This window comes from Podarcis erhardii, assembly GCF_964252035.2.
Source record: "Podarcis erhardii genome assembly, chromosome: 2".
Taxonomy (NCBI): domain Eukaryota; kingdom Metazoa; phylum Chordata; class Lepidosauria; order Squamata; family Lacertidae; genus Podarcis; species Podarcis erhardii.
The window spans coordinates 2,354,729-2,369,909 of NC_138498.1; the positions used below are offsets into that span (position 1 = coordinate 2,354,729).

General features: G+C 43.0%; 1 protein-coding gene across 1 annotated transcript in view; it reads left to right on the top strand.

Annotated features, from left to right (window-relative positions):
• The first annotated feature begins 3,506 nt into the window (after nt 1-3,506).
• The window catches only part of ENDOU (endonuclease, poly(U) specific), a 46,674-nt gene continuing 34,999 nt past the window's right edge, over nt 3,507-15,181 (top strand). Inside the window, exon 1 of the mRNA XM_081851793.1 lies at nt 3,507-3,668. Coding sequence (XP_081707919.1) covers nt 3,611-3,668 — 58 coding nt within the window. The 5' untranslated portion in view covers nt 3,507-3,610. The remainder of the gene's footprint in view (nt 3,669-15,181) is intronic.

Consider the following 15,181-nt stretch of genomic DNA (forward strand, 5'->3'; position numbering starts at 1 on the left):
GGCCAGTTAGAGGAGAAATGGATAAATCTGCACTTTAAGAAACAGCATAAAAGGTTAACACCCACCTGAAGCATTGGCAAAGGGTTACATTGAAAGCTGCATTAGCAATCATTTTTTATTTGGTACATACATCAGTTAGACCAGTTAGAGGAGAAATGGATAAATCTGCACTTTAAGAAACAGCATAAAAGGTTAGCACCTACCTGAAGCATTGGCAAAGGGTTACATTGAAAGCTGCATTAGCAATCATTTGTTATTTGGTACATACATCCACAATTCCAGTTGTGAAGCAGGGGGAAAGCCAGGATCTCCTGCACCAGATGGTTTTACTGTGTGTTCCCTTGTTATGTCTTCATTCTATGACCTTTTCCCTGTCCTTTCATTAGTGATGACGGCTTTTAATTAAATAGTTCCATCAGTGCACAAACAAAAGACATTTCCTGTCCACGAGAAGCTTGCAATTTTAATCTAGACAAAGGGAGATACCGTGTGCTTTTTTTCCATTTTGCCATTGTAACTCTTTTCATGTTGGATTGTGAAGGGTGTGGCATTTTAACTGGATCTTCACAGATATGTGTGGAACATATATACATATCCCCTTTTATGCTTACATTTGGATTTTCTGATTGTCCTGTGCAAAGATGAGGACTGTCCTCATAGCTTCTTGAACGGTTCAGACTTACAAATCACGATGATAACCAAATTAAATTGCTAATCGCTGACTTGATTGAGAAGACGGCACAGTCCTTTTTAAAAAAATAATATTTATTCAAAATTTTAAAGGTTACAAAAAGAAAAAAGAGAAAAAAGAAAAATAAAAAATACAGAAAAAATACAATCAATTAAAAAAAAAGAACAAATCGAACCTTTACATAGCTTTCTTTCCTTTACCTATTTCCTTGACCTCCTCACACCTCCCATTTTTGTATTCTAATTCAAATTGTTATTTCAGCAAATCCTTCCAACCTTGTTTTTATCTTAATAATTTGTCTGAATATACTATAATTTTACATTCTCTCTTTCACCAACTCATTTTTACTTAATCCTTTATGTCATTTCTACTAAAACCACGTAATTTTCTTTTCCCAACATCTTTCTAACAATCCTTAATTTTGCAATATTTTTGAAGATAAACTTTAAATTTTTTCCAATCTTCTTCCACCGACTCTTCTCCTTGGTCCCGGATTCTGCCAGTCATCTCAGCCAGTTCCATGTACTCCATCACCTTCATCTGCCATTCTTCCCGGGTGGGTAGATCTTGTGTCTTCCAATACTTTGCAATGAGTATTCTTGCTGCTGTTGTGGCGTACATAAAAAAAGTTCTATCCTCCTTTCGCACCAATTGGCCGACCATGCCCAAGAGAAAGGCCTCTGGTTTCTTCTGGAAGGTATATTTAAATACCTTTTTCATTTCATTATAGATCATCTCCCAGAAGGTCTTAATCTTTGGGCATGTCCACCAAAGGTGAAAAAATGTGCCCTCAATCTCTTTACATTTCCAACATTTATTATCGGGCAAATGATAAATTTTTGCAAGCTTGACTGGTGTCAAGTACCACCTGTAAATCATTTTCATTATATTCTCTCTTAAGGTATTACATGCCGTAAACATCATACCTGTGGTCCATAACTTTTCCCAGTCAGCCATCATAATGTTATGTCCAACATCTTGTGCCCATTTAATCATAACAGATTTAACCATTTCATCTTGTGTATTCCATTTCAACAGCAAGTTATACATTCTTGACAAATTCTTAGTTTTAGGATCTAACAATTCTGTTTCCAATTTTGATTTTTCCACCTGAAAGCCAATTTTCTTGTCCAAGTTATAAACCTCCCTTATTTGGAGAAGACGGCACAGTCCAGACCATTAACATTAGTTGCAAACTAAAATAACCAGGGGACTCCACAGCTGTCTCTCCAGGATGTCTTCACTCACTGCCTGTCAACCTTTTTTTTTTTTTTTTTTTTGCTGGAAACAGGCTTGTCTACAGGTGAGCATTATTTAGCTGTTAATCCATTCCACCCCTCTTTTGAATTGGACCAGAGCAGTCCACACCCGCATTTATGTGAATTTGTATTTGAGGAGCAACTTTGGTTTTGCCCAGTCATAAGAGCAGGCATTCTCTTTTGTGTTTGTCCCTGGCTTCTAATTTGTTGATTATATTATGACAGTTAAGTACAGACAGGACATAAATACAGAGAGCAGCTTTTAGGAAATGTGCAGAAGCACACAGTCAGGCAATTGTAAATTCTCAGCACACAATTTTCTTTAACTTGGCTAGCTGGTGCAGTTTTTTTGGTTTGGTTCAAATCTGAGGGATCAGTACACGCACACACGGGATGTTAGGGGAGGGATAGTACCTCTGGTGGGGGACATGTCAAGCTTCTTCTGGGGTAGTTTGTCCACCTTTGGTCCCCACTCTGTACTCAGCAGCACTCACATGGCTCCTAGAAGCTGCCAGCATACGACAGTGGGCATACCCAAGGAACAGTTTTTACTGGTCAGCTAAATCAGGTGAGGGGGGCTGATGGGTTTCAAACCCCTCAGTGAGTTAGGGACTTCCCCTACATGCGAAGACAAGCGCTGGCAGATTGAGCTGGTGAGATGAATATTGGGTCCAATGGCCAAGAAGGTGGTTTCTAACACAACAGTTTGACTTCACTCCTGAAGGTGCACTCCATTGTTTCTCAAGACAGATTGCCAACAACAACAACATTTATCTATCTATGCTCCTCCACTTAGAGCTGGGGGAAAAATGAAGGCATCTGTAAATTCTCAACACACACTTTTCAGATTAACATTCCTCTTCAATATCTGGCACAGAAATTTTTAATATTTGCTTGTACAGTTGCAAAGTTCAAAAAATGTTCAAAAATTGCAACTTAAGTAAGTTTGCCTTTAAATGCGAGTTACTTCTAATTTCACCCCATCCCTACTTGAGGTATATATCTGCATCAGAAGGATGTAGAGCTGACATTTTATTTGACATTTGTGTCCTTACAACAATCCTGTAAAGTAGATCACTATTATTCTCTTCCCCATATTGCAGATTGTGGGTGATGCTGAAGATAATTTGTCGAAGGCCACTTACAGAATTTGAGGCTGAACAATCAGATTTTAACCAAGGGCTTTCTGGAGCATCTCTCCACTTCTTAATTGCTACAGTTTCAGAATCACTGTGCTAAAGCAACAGTTGGGGCTCTAGGCTTATAAAGTTCCCCAAAATAAACCCACTGCTAGTAACTATATCTTGAAACATCTCTGTTGTAAAGCTGAATACATATTGCCACAGAAGCTACAAACAGGAATTTCCTGCCTGATGGCTGTGCTAATTTGATTGATATCACAGAAGGTGATGCACAGACTCATACCTATGGCAGGAGCATCGCTGACTGACACTCACATGCACCTCTTCCCACCCTGTGTGATGCCATGCTATCTCCCTCCAGCCCTCAAAGCTCCTCCTCATTTGCTTTGCATGAACCACCCATAGCTATATATATATAACCATGCTGCGATGAAAGACAGCTTCAGTTGGTTAATTCTCTTCCCTGTGCCTCCTTGAAACTTCACTTCACCCTCATCACCATCTCTGCCACTGGGACCATGAAAACCTGGGCATGTCTTCTCCTGGCAGGAGCTTTCTGCAGCCTGACATCTGGATGTAAGTAGTAGTAGTAGTAGTAGTAGTTTTTTGAAAAAATATATTGAGTGTTTAGATTATCTGTACCCAGAAAAAGAGATGCTTTATGGATTGATGTTGCACAGCGCTGAGGAAGAACTGCTTAAGGAACTATTGTATTGTCCACCTCCAGGTGCTGTTGGACTTCAGCTCCCATCAGCCCCAACCACCATGGCCAACGGTCAGGGACTATAGGAGGTGGAGTCCAGCAGGCCACGTGTTCCTCCCACCATGACCAATAGTCTGCACTGACTATCAGTGGTTTCACGCAGGACTATTTCCAAGCTTTACCTTGAAATGCTGGGGATTGAACCTGGGACATTCTACATGCAAAACATGTGTCCTGCCTGTGCCACTGAGTTATGGTCCTTCCACTTGCAACTGCAGAGCCACCTCTAAGTAAGTCCAAAATTGAGAGGCTCCAATCCTAAACACATTTACTAGCAAACAACTCCAAGAGAGCAGGACTTACTTCCAAGTAAATATGCCTAAGGTTGCAATGAAAAGAGATGGTTGATTACTCTGCATTTGATTGCTATAAGCTCAGTAACTCCTAGGTGGGTCTCAAGCTGATTCTTTTGCCTGGCATTGCACTTAAGGTGACAGCAGATCCCAGGAATGTTCCATCTGTGAGGTTGGGTGAGCGGCACATGCAAGCAACTCATCACTTTATATTGCAGTCATCAAGGGAATGTGTGAACTAGACCTGTTCCACAAATCCCAGTGCTTTTTTCCTTTAAAAAAATGTTTAGGTACTCATTTTGTCTCAAGAACATCACCATTTTATAGTTCAATTTGGGAAAAATAAATACAGTAACTGGACAAAAGTACAAAGATTCACAAAATGTTTAGGAGTATGCATACCTCTGTGTCCCCCCAGAAAAAAAAAGCACTGGGTAGCACTCCACTGAAAAGCTGCCACTGAACATATGCTACTTGAAATGAGCGTACACACACACACACACACACACACACACACACACACACGGAATACACAATGCTGATTCCAGTGGGAGGTTTTGGGTGGTACTGGGGAGTTTATTGGGCCAGATGTCCTCAGTGGGCTCCCCTCCCTGAGTGGGTTCATCTCCTTCCTTTGGCCCCTGCTGCCCTTTCACTTGTCTTCTCCCTCTTGAGTGCTTTTGCCGGGCAGCAATGGGCTCTTCCTGATCTGTGCGAATGCCCCTTGTTTGTTTGCTTGCCTGGATGGAGAGATGTCTGTGTGCGCACATAAACTTTTGACTTGTGCATGACTGAGATGTAGCCTACTGTACAGAGGTAAGAGTCACATCCATTGCACTGCCTGTTTTGCCTTTGGCTCTAACCACTGCACAGCATGTTGCCCTCAGAAGGTTGTGCATGAAGTGGCTCATTGAAAAAAGTTTCCTGCCTCTGGGCTTCTGAAAAAACATCTGCAACATATTTTATGGTGTGCCCTTCTCTTTCCCATCTGGACATACAGCTAAATTGGATTGTAGCTTTAGTATAAGCTGGATTCATGCCAAATTCATTCTCCAGACAGTTTTTTAAAAATAAAAAACTATTATATTATATTTATGATCATTGACAAATACCTGCTCAGTTGTAGTACTCATTAGCCAAGCAGGATAAAAGGGAGCATAGTGACAGTTCTGGTAGTCGCACAAAGCTATAGTATTACTGTTCGGGAGAGATGATTTGCCAGTGGTCAAGTCTGCCACTAGACAAGAAGCTGTCTTAAACACTATGAGGTAAATACAAGAAATAATATTTTAAAAGGTTATGCATTTCTATGATTTGGTAAATATGGCTGTTATTGTGTGCAGGCCCTGTTGATATCAGAGAAAGAGTACTGTGAAAATACTATCCTTGATCATGGTTCCAGTAGTGCATTTCCAAGTTTCTCTCACTCAGGGGAACACAAAAATATTTCATTGCTTCTAGTCCCTGCAGTCCAGCCCCAAAGAGTTATTCAGCCTGCACCACTGCTTGTCATTCCACATAGCTAGAAAAGGCTGGCGCATGTGCCATATGGGTTATTATTGTCACAGAGTTGCTGCCATAATTAGGGGGAAATGGACTGAATGAAGTAGAGCCACTTCCCAAGTTCTTTGGGCTTTTCCAAAATCTGTCATTTTTAAATTGCATCATCTTGTAATAGAAAAGCACCATGACACTATAGGGAAGGTCCTTGCCTTCGGGGAAGGGCTGTGGCTCAGCAGGAGAGCACGTGCTTTGCATGCAAAATGTTCCAGCCTTAATCTTTGGCATCTCTTGGTAGGGTTGGGAAACCCTGGATGTCAGGAGAGCTACTGCCAGTCAGAGCAGAGCGGACAATAATGAGAGAAACAGCCCAAGGATCAGACTTGTATTCCTCTTCGGTCTTCTAAGAAGATGGCGCTGCCTCTTATGGAGCGAGGAGGGGCAAAGCAGTGGGAGTCTGATGAGCTGTGGCTGCTGTGGCAAAGCCAATCTGACGCTCCCATGCCGTGTCTATGCTGTGCCCACATTAGGCTGTTTCTTATTCTTAAAATACTCAGATTCACAGCATAGTTCTATATTTTTGTGCCAAGTCATCTTAAGCAAATGTCCTGCAAAACTGTGGAGGGGAGAACATGCACATATGAGAATTGTTTATGTAGCCACGAGACTATAAAACCCAAGCCTGATGATATCTGGGCCTTTTGACTGAAGAGAGAAATGTACCAAGAACAGCACAGCCCAAGATGACCTAAATTTTTCCACCAAGGTAAATTCTCTGCCCCACCCCCTTTGAAATGTGGCTCAAAGCAAACAGTACTAAAACAGAATTGTCCATGTCAGTTTTGCATATACTAAATGCTCCACTGATTGCAAGGGCACACTAACCTTCCTCTAGAACACTGTTCATGCTTCTGGTGGTGCACTATAGTACTCTCTCAGTATCAAGGCTGACTACTCGTTTGTTGTGTCCTTAAATCCAGAACCAGGAGAAGCAGAAAGGTGGTTTTGCCAAAGACTATACCTGCACAGGACTCATAGGCGCCGACTCCATGGGGCTTGAGGGGGCCCGAGCCCCCTCAAAAATTCGTTTGGGGGGGCTCCGCCCCCCCAATAATCTCCGGCGCCCCTCCAGCAGAGCGCCATCGCCGCCCCTCCCCCAGCCCAAAATGCACAGGGAGGGGCGGGCTGCATGCCTCCTGCCCTCCCTCCCGAGCAAAAGCTCCACCCAATTTCCTTTGGAGCTGATTAATAGGCGCAGCACGCTCTCCCCTATTCGCTCACGAGGAGGCGGCGCCACTTTATTTGCATATTCATGAGCTTATTTATTATTCATGAGCTTTCCCGGGCCCCCCCAATATTTTTTATAAGTCCTTGTCCCTGACAGGACTTATGGTCTGGGAGGAACATCCAATATCTACAGCTAATTACAGCTGATTGATTTCTTGAGAAGATGTCCTCCTGAGTCTGTAACACTTAGAATGCTGCTGGGAGGGATTGCTTGTGAATGCTGTTTTTAAAATAATAGAAACACAGTTTTACTAGTTTTCTACTTTCTATTTTCTACTTTCATTGAAGTTCTTTTCATGTGCCGGAGCATTCAAACATGAGATTTTTCCTACCTGAATTAAGAAGTGGTACAGGCCCAGCAGAACTTTACCAACAAGATCAGCCATAGAACATAAATCACATACAGGCTTTATCATGAAGATGGTTCTGGGCTGTTGCCTGACACATTGCTTTTCCTGCAGCTGTTTGCACCATCTTCTTCCTGCCTGGGGGCATGAGCTCTTCATTAAGTTATGGCACCTTCCCTTTAATGCCAGCTTGGCCCTGCGACTGTGGGTGCCATGCAGCATGCATGGCCCCGGCACTGAAATGTGTGAGTGCCCAACTCCTTCATGGGGGATTTTGTGGGTGCTCAGGCACTCAGGGCCCCAGGGAGTTGACACCTATGCTTTGACCCAAGAGATTTGGGTTCAAATCCCTGTTCAGCCATCCCTGTGCCAGCCAGTCTGTGAGGCTTGGTGAGAACAGCTGGGAGGGGTGGCAGATCTGCCCCCCCCAAGCATGCCGCTCCTTGTCTCCTGTGCTTGTCATGCTCCTCCTCTGCACCCCCCCAGCCTGCTCCTTTCCAGCCTCCATTTTCTCCCCACCACAACAACCTTCAGCACACCAGGACTTTCCTGGGCCACCTCAGGTGGTGGTGGCAAAGGTGGAGGAGGTGGCATTTTCTCTTTTGCCTCAAGGCTCTCCCCTCTGACCTTCCTGTGGATCAGCTAAGGGAGAGGGAAGGCTGAGCAGGAACAACGCTGGATTCATGGTGGGGGGGGGGCATTTTCCCTGCACAGGGTGCTGTGCCGAGGGGAGCAGAATGGAATAAATATTTAGGAGGAGGTGCCAAATTTTATTTTTATTCAGGGCACTATATTACCAAAGTCCTTCCCTGACAGGAGGTGGCAATGGCTCAACAGGAGCCTGAGCAGGAGGATGCAGTCCTGTCACTTAGAATCATTGCCTTTGCAGATGGGAACAGATCCACCTGCCCTGGTTGCCACGGTTGCAATCCTGATGTTCTCACAAGGCGAGTGAGTGCCCTATACTTAATCTTTAGAAGCTCAGTGGGAGGGGCTGGGAAACTTGTTGGGACATCTTTGTCACTTCTGAACTTAATGTCCTGCTCCTGAACTCCTGACCTCCTGACCTTCTGACTCTTGATCATGGTGTCTGTTGCTGAGTCTGTACTGTTACTTTTCTGGATAAATAGCTCTTCCATCCTCAGAGCCACTGTCTCCATATGTTGCGTGTGACAATACTGAGCTAGATGGACCAGTGGGATGACTCATTCTACATGACGGGCAAAATGTTCTTCTCTCCTGATGTTCAGCCAATATCTACTATCCTGTAACTCAAACCCACTAAATTAAGCTTACCAGATTTTTTTCCAATAAATCCAGGACACTTTTCAACTTCAATGGATTTTGTATGGGAACTGATTTGTAAATCCGGGGAATGTCCCCAAGAAACGGGGATGTCTGGTAACCTTACACTAAATGCTCTGCCCTTTAGGGCATCAGAGAGCAAGGCTCTGTCCACATCTAAACAGCAACCCATAAGGTATCTGAAGAGGGCTATCATTCATGCCCCCCCTCAGTTCTCTTATTCCTAGGTTGGAGGTGTTGATCTAGTGTCAGAAAAATCCTCATCTTTGCAGTGGTGAGGGAGGGTGAGGGTACAACAACAACAACAACAGCAATTTTATTATTTATACCCCATCCATCTGGATGGGTTACCCCAGCTCCCAACACATACAAAAACATAATAAAATGTCAGACATTAAAAACTTCCCAATACAGGGCTCTCTTCAGATGTTTTCTAAAAGTTGTGTAGTTCATTATCTCCTTGACATCTGAAGGGAGGGTCAGAGGTGTAGCAAGCCCAGGCAGTACCCAGTGAAGAATTATTTTTGTCGCCCCCCACATTGACAGCTCGGTGTAGGCTTGGGAGCCATGGGTAGGTGCCAAATGTCACCCCCTGAGCGATGACACCTGGGGTGGTCTGCCCCGCTTCCTACGCCTCTGCGACTCCCAAGTACCTCGAGCCATTGGGGGAAGGGGGGAGCTATGTTGCTATCCGGGGGCGCTGGCAAAGCTGCACAGCTCATCCTCTTGGGAGCCACGGCTCCCGTCTGTCCCCCTCCCTCCCTCCCTCCCTCCCCGGCTTGCTGTACAGCGGCAAAGTGGGAGCCACTTACAGCGAGCTGGGGAGGGAGGGAGGTTGGGAGGGGGGCCCTGGCTCACCGTAAGTGGCTCCTGGTTTGCTGCTTTATGGCGAGCCAGGGAGGTAGAGAGGGGAAGCCGTGTGTCCCGTCCGTCCCTCCCTGGCTCACTGTAAAGTGGCAAAGCAGGAGCCGCTTACGGTGAGCCGGGGAGGGAGGGAGACTGGGAGGGCCCCCCGCCTCGCCATAAGTGGCTCCTGCTGGTGGTGGAGGGATCCCACCACCATCCGTACAACACTCCAGCCTCGCCGGTGGCAAACCACTATGTACAGTGCATGTGTGGCGTCACTAGGCACAGCGCATACACATGCGTTGTACGTAGCGGTTTGCCACCGGCGCCGCCCAGAGCCATACAGACAGTGGCGGGATGCTCTGCTTGTGGCTGCAGCTGCAAACAGAGGATCCTCCACATGTGGCTGCGGCAGCGCGATGGCTGCTCACGGCAAAGCAACTGGGGTGGCAGGGTGAGCACCCCGTGGGGTGCGTTCTTGTCACCCTCCCGGACATGGCACCTGGGGCACACCGCCGCCCCCACCACTCCCTTGCGACGCCACTGGGGAGGGTGTTCTACAAGGAGGGCACCACTACCAAGAAGGCCCTCTATCTGGTTGCCTGTAACGTCACTTCTCACAGTGAGGGAACCGCCAGAAGACCCTCGGAGGAGGACCTCAGCGTCCAGGCTGAACGATGGGGGTGGAGACACTCCTTCAGGTATCCAGGGCCAAGGCTGATTAGCGTTTTAAAAGTCAGCACCAACACTCTGACTTGTGTTTGGAAATGTACTGGGAGCCGGTGAAGATAATTTAGGACCACTGTTATATGGTCCTGGCGGCCACTCCCAGTCACCAGTCGAGCTGCTTTATTATGGATTAGTTAGAGTTTCTGAGCCACCTTCAAAGGTAGCCCCAAGCAGAGTGCATTGTAGTAGTCCAAGTGGGAGATAACCAGAGCATGTACCACTCTGCTGGGATGGCGTGCAGGCAGGTAGGGTCTCAGCCAGCATACTAGATGGAGCTGGTAGACAGCCACCCTGGACACAGAAGAGGTGTCGGGTTGTACCGCTGTAATGTCGGGTTGCACATAGTGTAGAACAAAGAACTGAATCATCATCATATATTTCTTGAAATGCCTGCAATCCTGTGCAAAAAATCCCATCAGTTTAATGAACTTTGTAGAGGCAAATCTATGGGCAGGGTTGACATCATTTTAAAATGCATATTTTATGAAGTTAATAAATATGTTCTGGTTTAACCGCTCTTTCTTGATGCTTGCTCTATTGCACAGTTGCTTGGAACAGTTAGTTAATGGATGGTAAGAGTTGCCACATTTAGCAAGCTCCTCAATCTGTCACACATTATGATGAACTGATGATTAATTAACCTGAATGAAGTAACAAAAAGCTACTACCAAGGTGATGATGAATAATAAAGAGAGCAAGCAACCCAGTTACTGAAATATGAAATGTAACACCATGAATCACATTTATTCATCTCTAAATAAAATTTGTTTTTGAGTTGTTAACTTTTGTGTTGAAAATTGAAAAGGGGAGCTAATGTATGGCTTATCTGAAAGACTCTATTCACTCATACGAACTGTCTGGGTTCTGAGATCCTCAGGAGAGGAAGCTCTTCTCTCAGTCCCGCCAGCCTCACAGGCATGCTTGGAAGGGAAGTAGTACAGAGCCTTCTCAGTGGTGGCTGCTCCCAGACTTTGGAAGTCCTTCCCTAGAGAAGCTAGACTGGCTCCTGTCCTTCCGCCGGAAGGTGAAAAGCTTCTTGTTCCAACAAGTTTTGGGAAATTGACTGCTTTTAACAAAACAGCTAGTGCCATACGGTTATTATTGTAATTATTTTTATAGTTTTGATAGGGTGTGTGTGTGTGTCTGTGTGTAGATATAGTTTTAATTCTATGTTTAATTATTGTTTTTACCTGTTCTTATTTTTATCTGTAAGCTGCCTTGAGTCTCTGCTAGGGAAAAAGATCAGAGACCCTCAAATGTACTGAGGACAAGCAATCAGAATAAGGTTCGCTATTTGACTGCTGATTCAGGACTCTAAACTGTGTTTTATATAATCGACTTTTAATTTTGTTCTGAATATACTGCAGTGTTCTTTTGTTGCAATGGCTGCAATGGCTGATGCAAATACAGTGGTGCCTCGCAAGACGAAAAGATTCCGTTCCGTGAGTCTCTTCGTCTTGCGGTTTTTTCGTCTTGCGAAGCAAGCCCATTAGCGGCTTAGCGGCTTAGCGCTATTAGCGGCTTAGCGGCTTAGCGGCTTAGCGGATCAGCTGATAAGCGACTTAGCTGCTTAGCAGATCAGCTGATAAGCGGCTTAGCGGCTTAGCGGATCAGCTGATAAGCGGCTTAGCAGGTCAGCTGATAAGCGGCTTAGCAGCTTAGAAAAAGGGGGGGAGGAAAAAAACCCCGCAGGAACTCGCAAGATATTTTCGTCTTGCGAAGCAAGCCCATAGGAAATTCGTTTTGCGAAGCACCTCCAAAACGGAAAACCCTTTCGTCTAGCGGGTTTTCCGTCTTGCAAGGCATTCGTCTTGCGGGGCACCACTGTAAAGTCTCATTCATTCATTCATTCATTCACTGAGTACAAGTGGTGATCTTCATGTGGAGATAATCTCACTCCCCACCCCCAAAACTGAAGGCAGTTAAAAGAGGGGTCACTGCATCATACTTTCATCTCTGGTAAACATGTTTTGCAGGTTTATGAATTATTTCAAAAATTTACAAAACCAATTTTATTAGAAGCAAGAGTGAGTTTTAAAAAGTAGTGTGTTCCATGGAGTGGAGAGGGAGAGAGGCAGACAAATTCAGGAGAAGAGAGGGAAGGGGAAGAGACAGACGACAAAGAACAGTAGTTCTAACCTAGACTTGATAATTTACTAACTGTATATAATTGATGGCTTTAAAAACACTGTCTTGGAACGTGAACGGGCTTAACAATAAAAATAAAAGGAACCAGATTGCTCATATATTACTAAAAAAGAATCTTGACCTAATCTGCTTACAAGAGACTCACATAACAAGTAAACACAAGAGAATTCTGAGTAATAAGAGATTAGAGTTGGATTTTGTGGCATCAGATAAGGTTAAGAAAAGAGGAGTGGTACTATACATAAAGGAAAAATTTGATCCAAAATTATTGTATAAAGATGAACAAGGAAGAATGATAGTAGTACAGATTATGTTTCAAGGAGTAAAAATAATTGTCGCTGGAATATACGCACCTAATGACAAAAAATCGGCTTTCTTCTCCGAATTAGGTAACAAGTTACTAGAGTGGATGGATCAAAAAATCATATTGATGGGCGATTTTAATGGAGTGGTGTCACCAAATTTGGATAGATCAACAAAAAAGCAAGAGATAAAGGAAGGCAAGTTACCTCGAACGTTTTTCGATTTGGTCGATAATATGGGACTAATTGATGCTTGGAGATTTAAAAATCCTACTGTAAAACAGTATACCTTTTTCTCAAACCCAAATCAGAGTTGGGGGAGAATAGATAATATTTGGATCTTGAAGGAACTGACACAGAGTTTAACTAAATCTGAAATTCTCCCACAAACTATGTCTGATCATAATCCAGTATTTATAGAGATAAAGGGTAAAGATGTTAGAGCATTTAGATGGAGAATGAATGAATATCTATTTAACGATCAAAAGATAGTAAGCAAGGCGAAAGAAACAATTGAAGAGTATCTCAAGTGGAACTTAAACAAAGGGACAGCCATAGAAACGGTTTGGGATGCAGGAAAAGCCGTTATTAGGGGCTTCCTAATCCAGAAAAACAGCCACTTAAGAAAAAAAAAAGAGAAAAAGAAAGAGGAGATTCTAATACAGCTTATGGAGTATGAAAGACAATTAACTATTAAACCAGGTGAGGAGACAATAAAACAAAATATAAAGATACTACAAGCCCAATTTTCTATGATAGTAAACCAGGAGATTGAGTGGAGAATTAAAATGATGAAACAAAAGAGTTTTGAATCAGCTAATAAAATACGGAAATATTTGGCGTGGCAATTAAGAGAAAGGAAAAAACAAAATACGATCTGTAAGATAAGGGATGGAGAAAGGATAGTGGAAGAGCCAAAAGAAATAAAAAGGATATTTCAGAAGTACTATAAGGATTTATACAAAAGAGAAAAGGAAACAGACTATGAAATAGAATGTTATCTGGAAGAACATCATTTACAACAGATTGCAACTGAAGAAAAAGAGTTATTAAACCAGATGATTACAGAAGATGAGATAAGGAAGGCAATAAAAAAGATGAAAATTGGAAAAGCGCCAGGGCCGGATGGCTTACCGGCCAAATATTATAAAACATTAAGCGACCAATTATGTCCAACTTTATGTGAAGTTATGAATAATATTCTAAAAGAAGGAAGGATTCCGAATACCTGGAAGGAAGCCTATATCACATTAATTCCTAAAAAAGATGTGGACGCCTTAGAGGTGAAGAACTATAGGCCGATTTCGTTATTAAATAACAACTATAAATTGTTTGCGGATGTAATGGCAGAAAGATTTTAAAAAGTATTAAATAGTAGAATTCACAAAGACCAAACGGGCTTCCTACCAGGGAGACAATTGAAGGACAACGTAAGAAATGTGATAGATATCACTGAATACTTGGAAACTAGAATAGATAAACAGGCAGCCTTGGTATTTATTGATGCCGAAAAGGCACTTGACAATGTCTCTTGGCGTTTTTTGATAGAAAATTTGAAAATGATGGGGATGGGAGAAAGATTTAGAAAAGGTATAGAAGCTATCTACCAAGAGCAAAAAGCAAAACTTGTAATAAACAACACTACATCAGAATTTTTTGATATATCCAAAGGGACTAGACAAGGTTGCCCCTTGTCTCCCTTATTATTTATAACAGTATTGGAAGTACTTACTAAGAGACTGAGGGAAACAGCAGAGGTTAAAGGAGTTAAGGTAGGGACTAAGGAACACAAAATCAAAGCCTTTGCGGATGATATTGTACTAACATTAGAAAATCCAAAGCATAGTGTGAAAGAAGCTTTACAAAAATTCGAAGAGTTTGGTGCTGTGTCAGGCCTTAAGGTTAAGAAGAATAAGACCAAAATGCTGACTAAAAATTTAACTAAAGAAGATACTGCAGATTTAGAACAAAAGCAAAGAAGGTGAAGTACCTTGGAGTGTGGATTACAGCTAAAAATATTAACTTATATAAGGATAACTATGAGGTCACCTGGAAGAATATTAAGAAAGATTTAGAAATCTGGGAGAGAATGAGATTATCTTTTCTGGGGAGGATAGTGGTTATCAAAATGAATGTCCTGCCCAGAATGTTATTTTTATTTCAGACCATTCCTGTACTTAAAGGTTTAAAGCAGTGTAAAGAGTAGCAAAGAGCCTTGGCGAGATACATCTGGCAGGGAAAGAGACCGCGAATAAAAATGAAAATATTGGTAGATAAAAAAGAAAGAGGGGGTTTCTCCCTACCGGATTTAAGTTTATATTATGAAGTGGCGTGTTTAATGTGGCTGAAAGATTGGATAAGACTGGAAAATAGAGACATCTTGGATTTGGAAGGTTTTGATAACAGGTACGGGTGGCACTCATACCTGTGGTACGAAAAGGTGAAAGTACATAGAGGCTTTCTAAACCATATTTTTAGAGGACCAATATTCCAAGTATGGGAAAGAAATAAAAATCTATTGGAAAGGAAGACACCTTGGTGGATTTCACCAATAGAGATGTTAACTGTC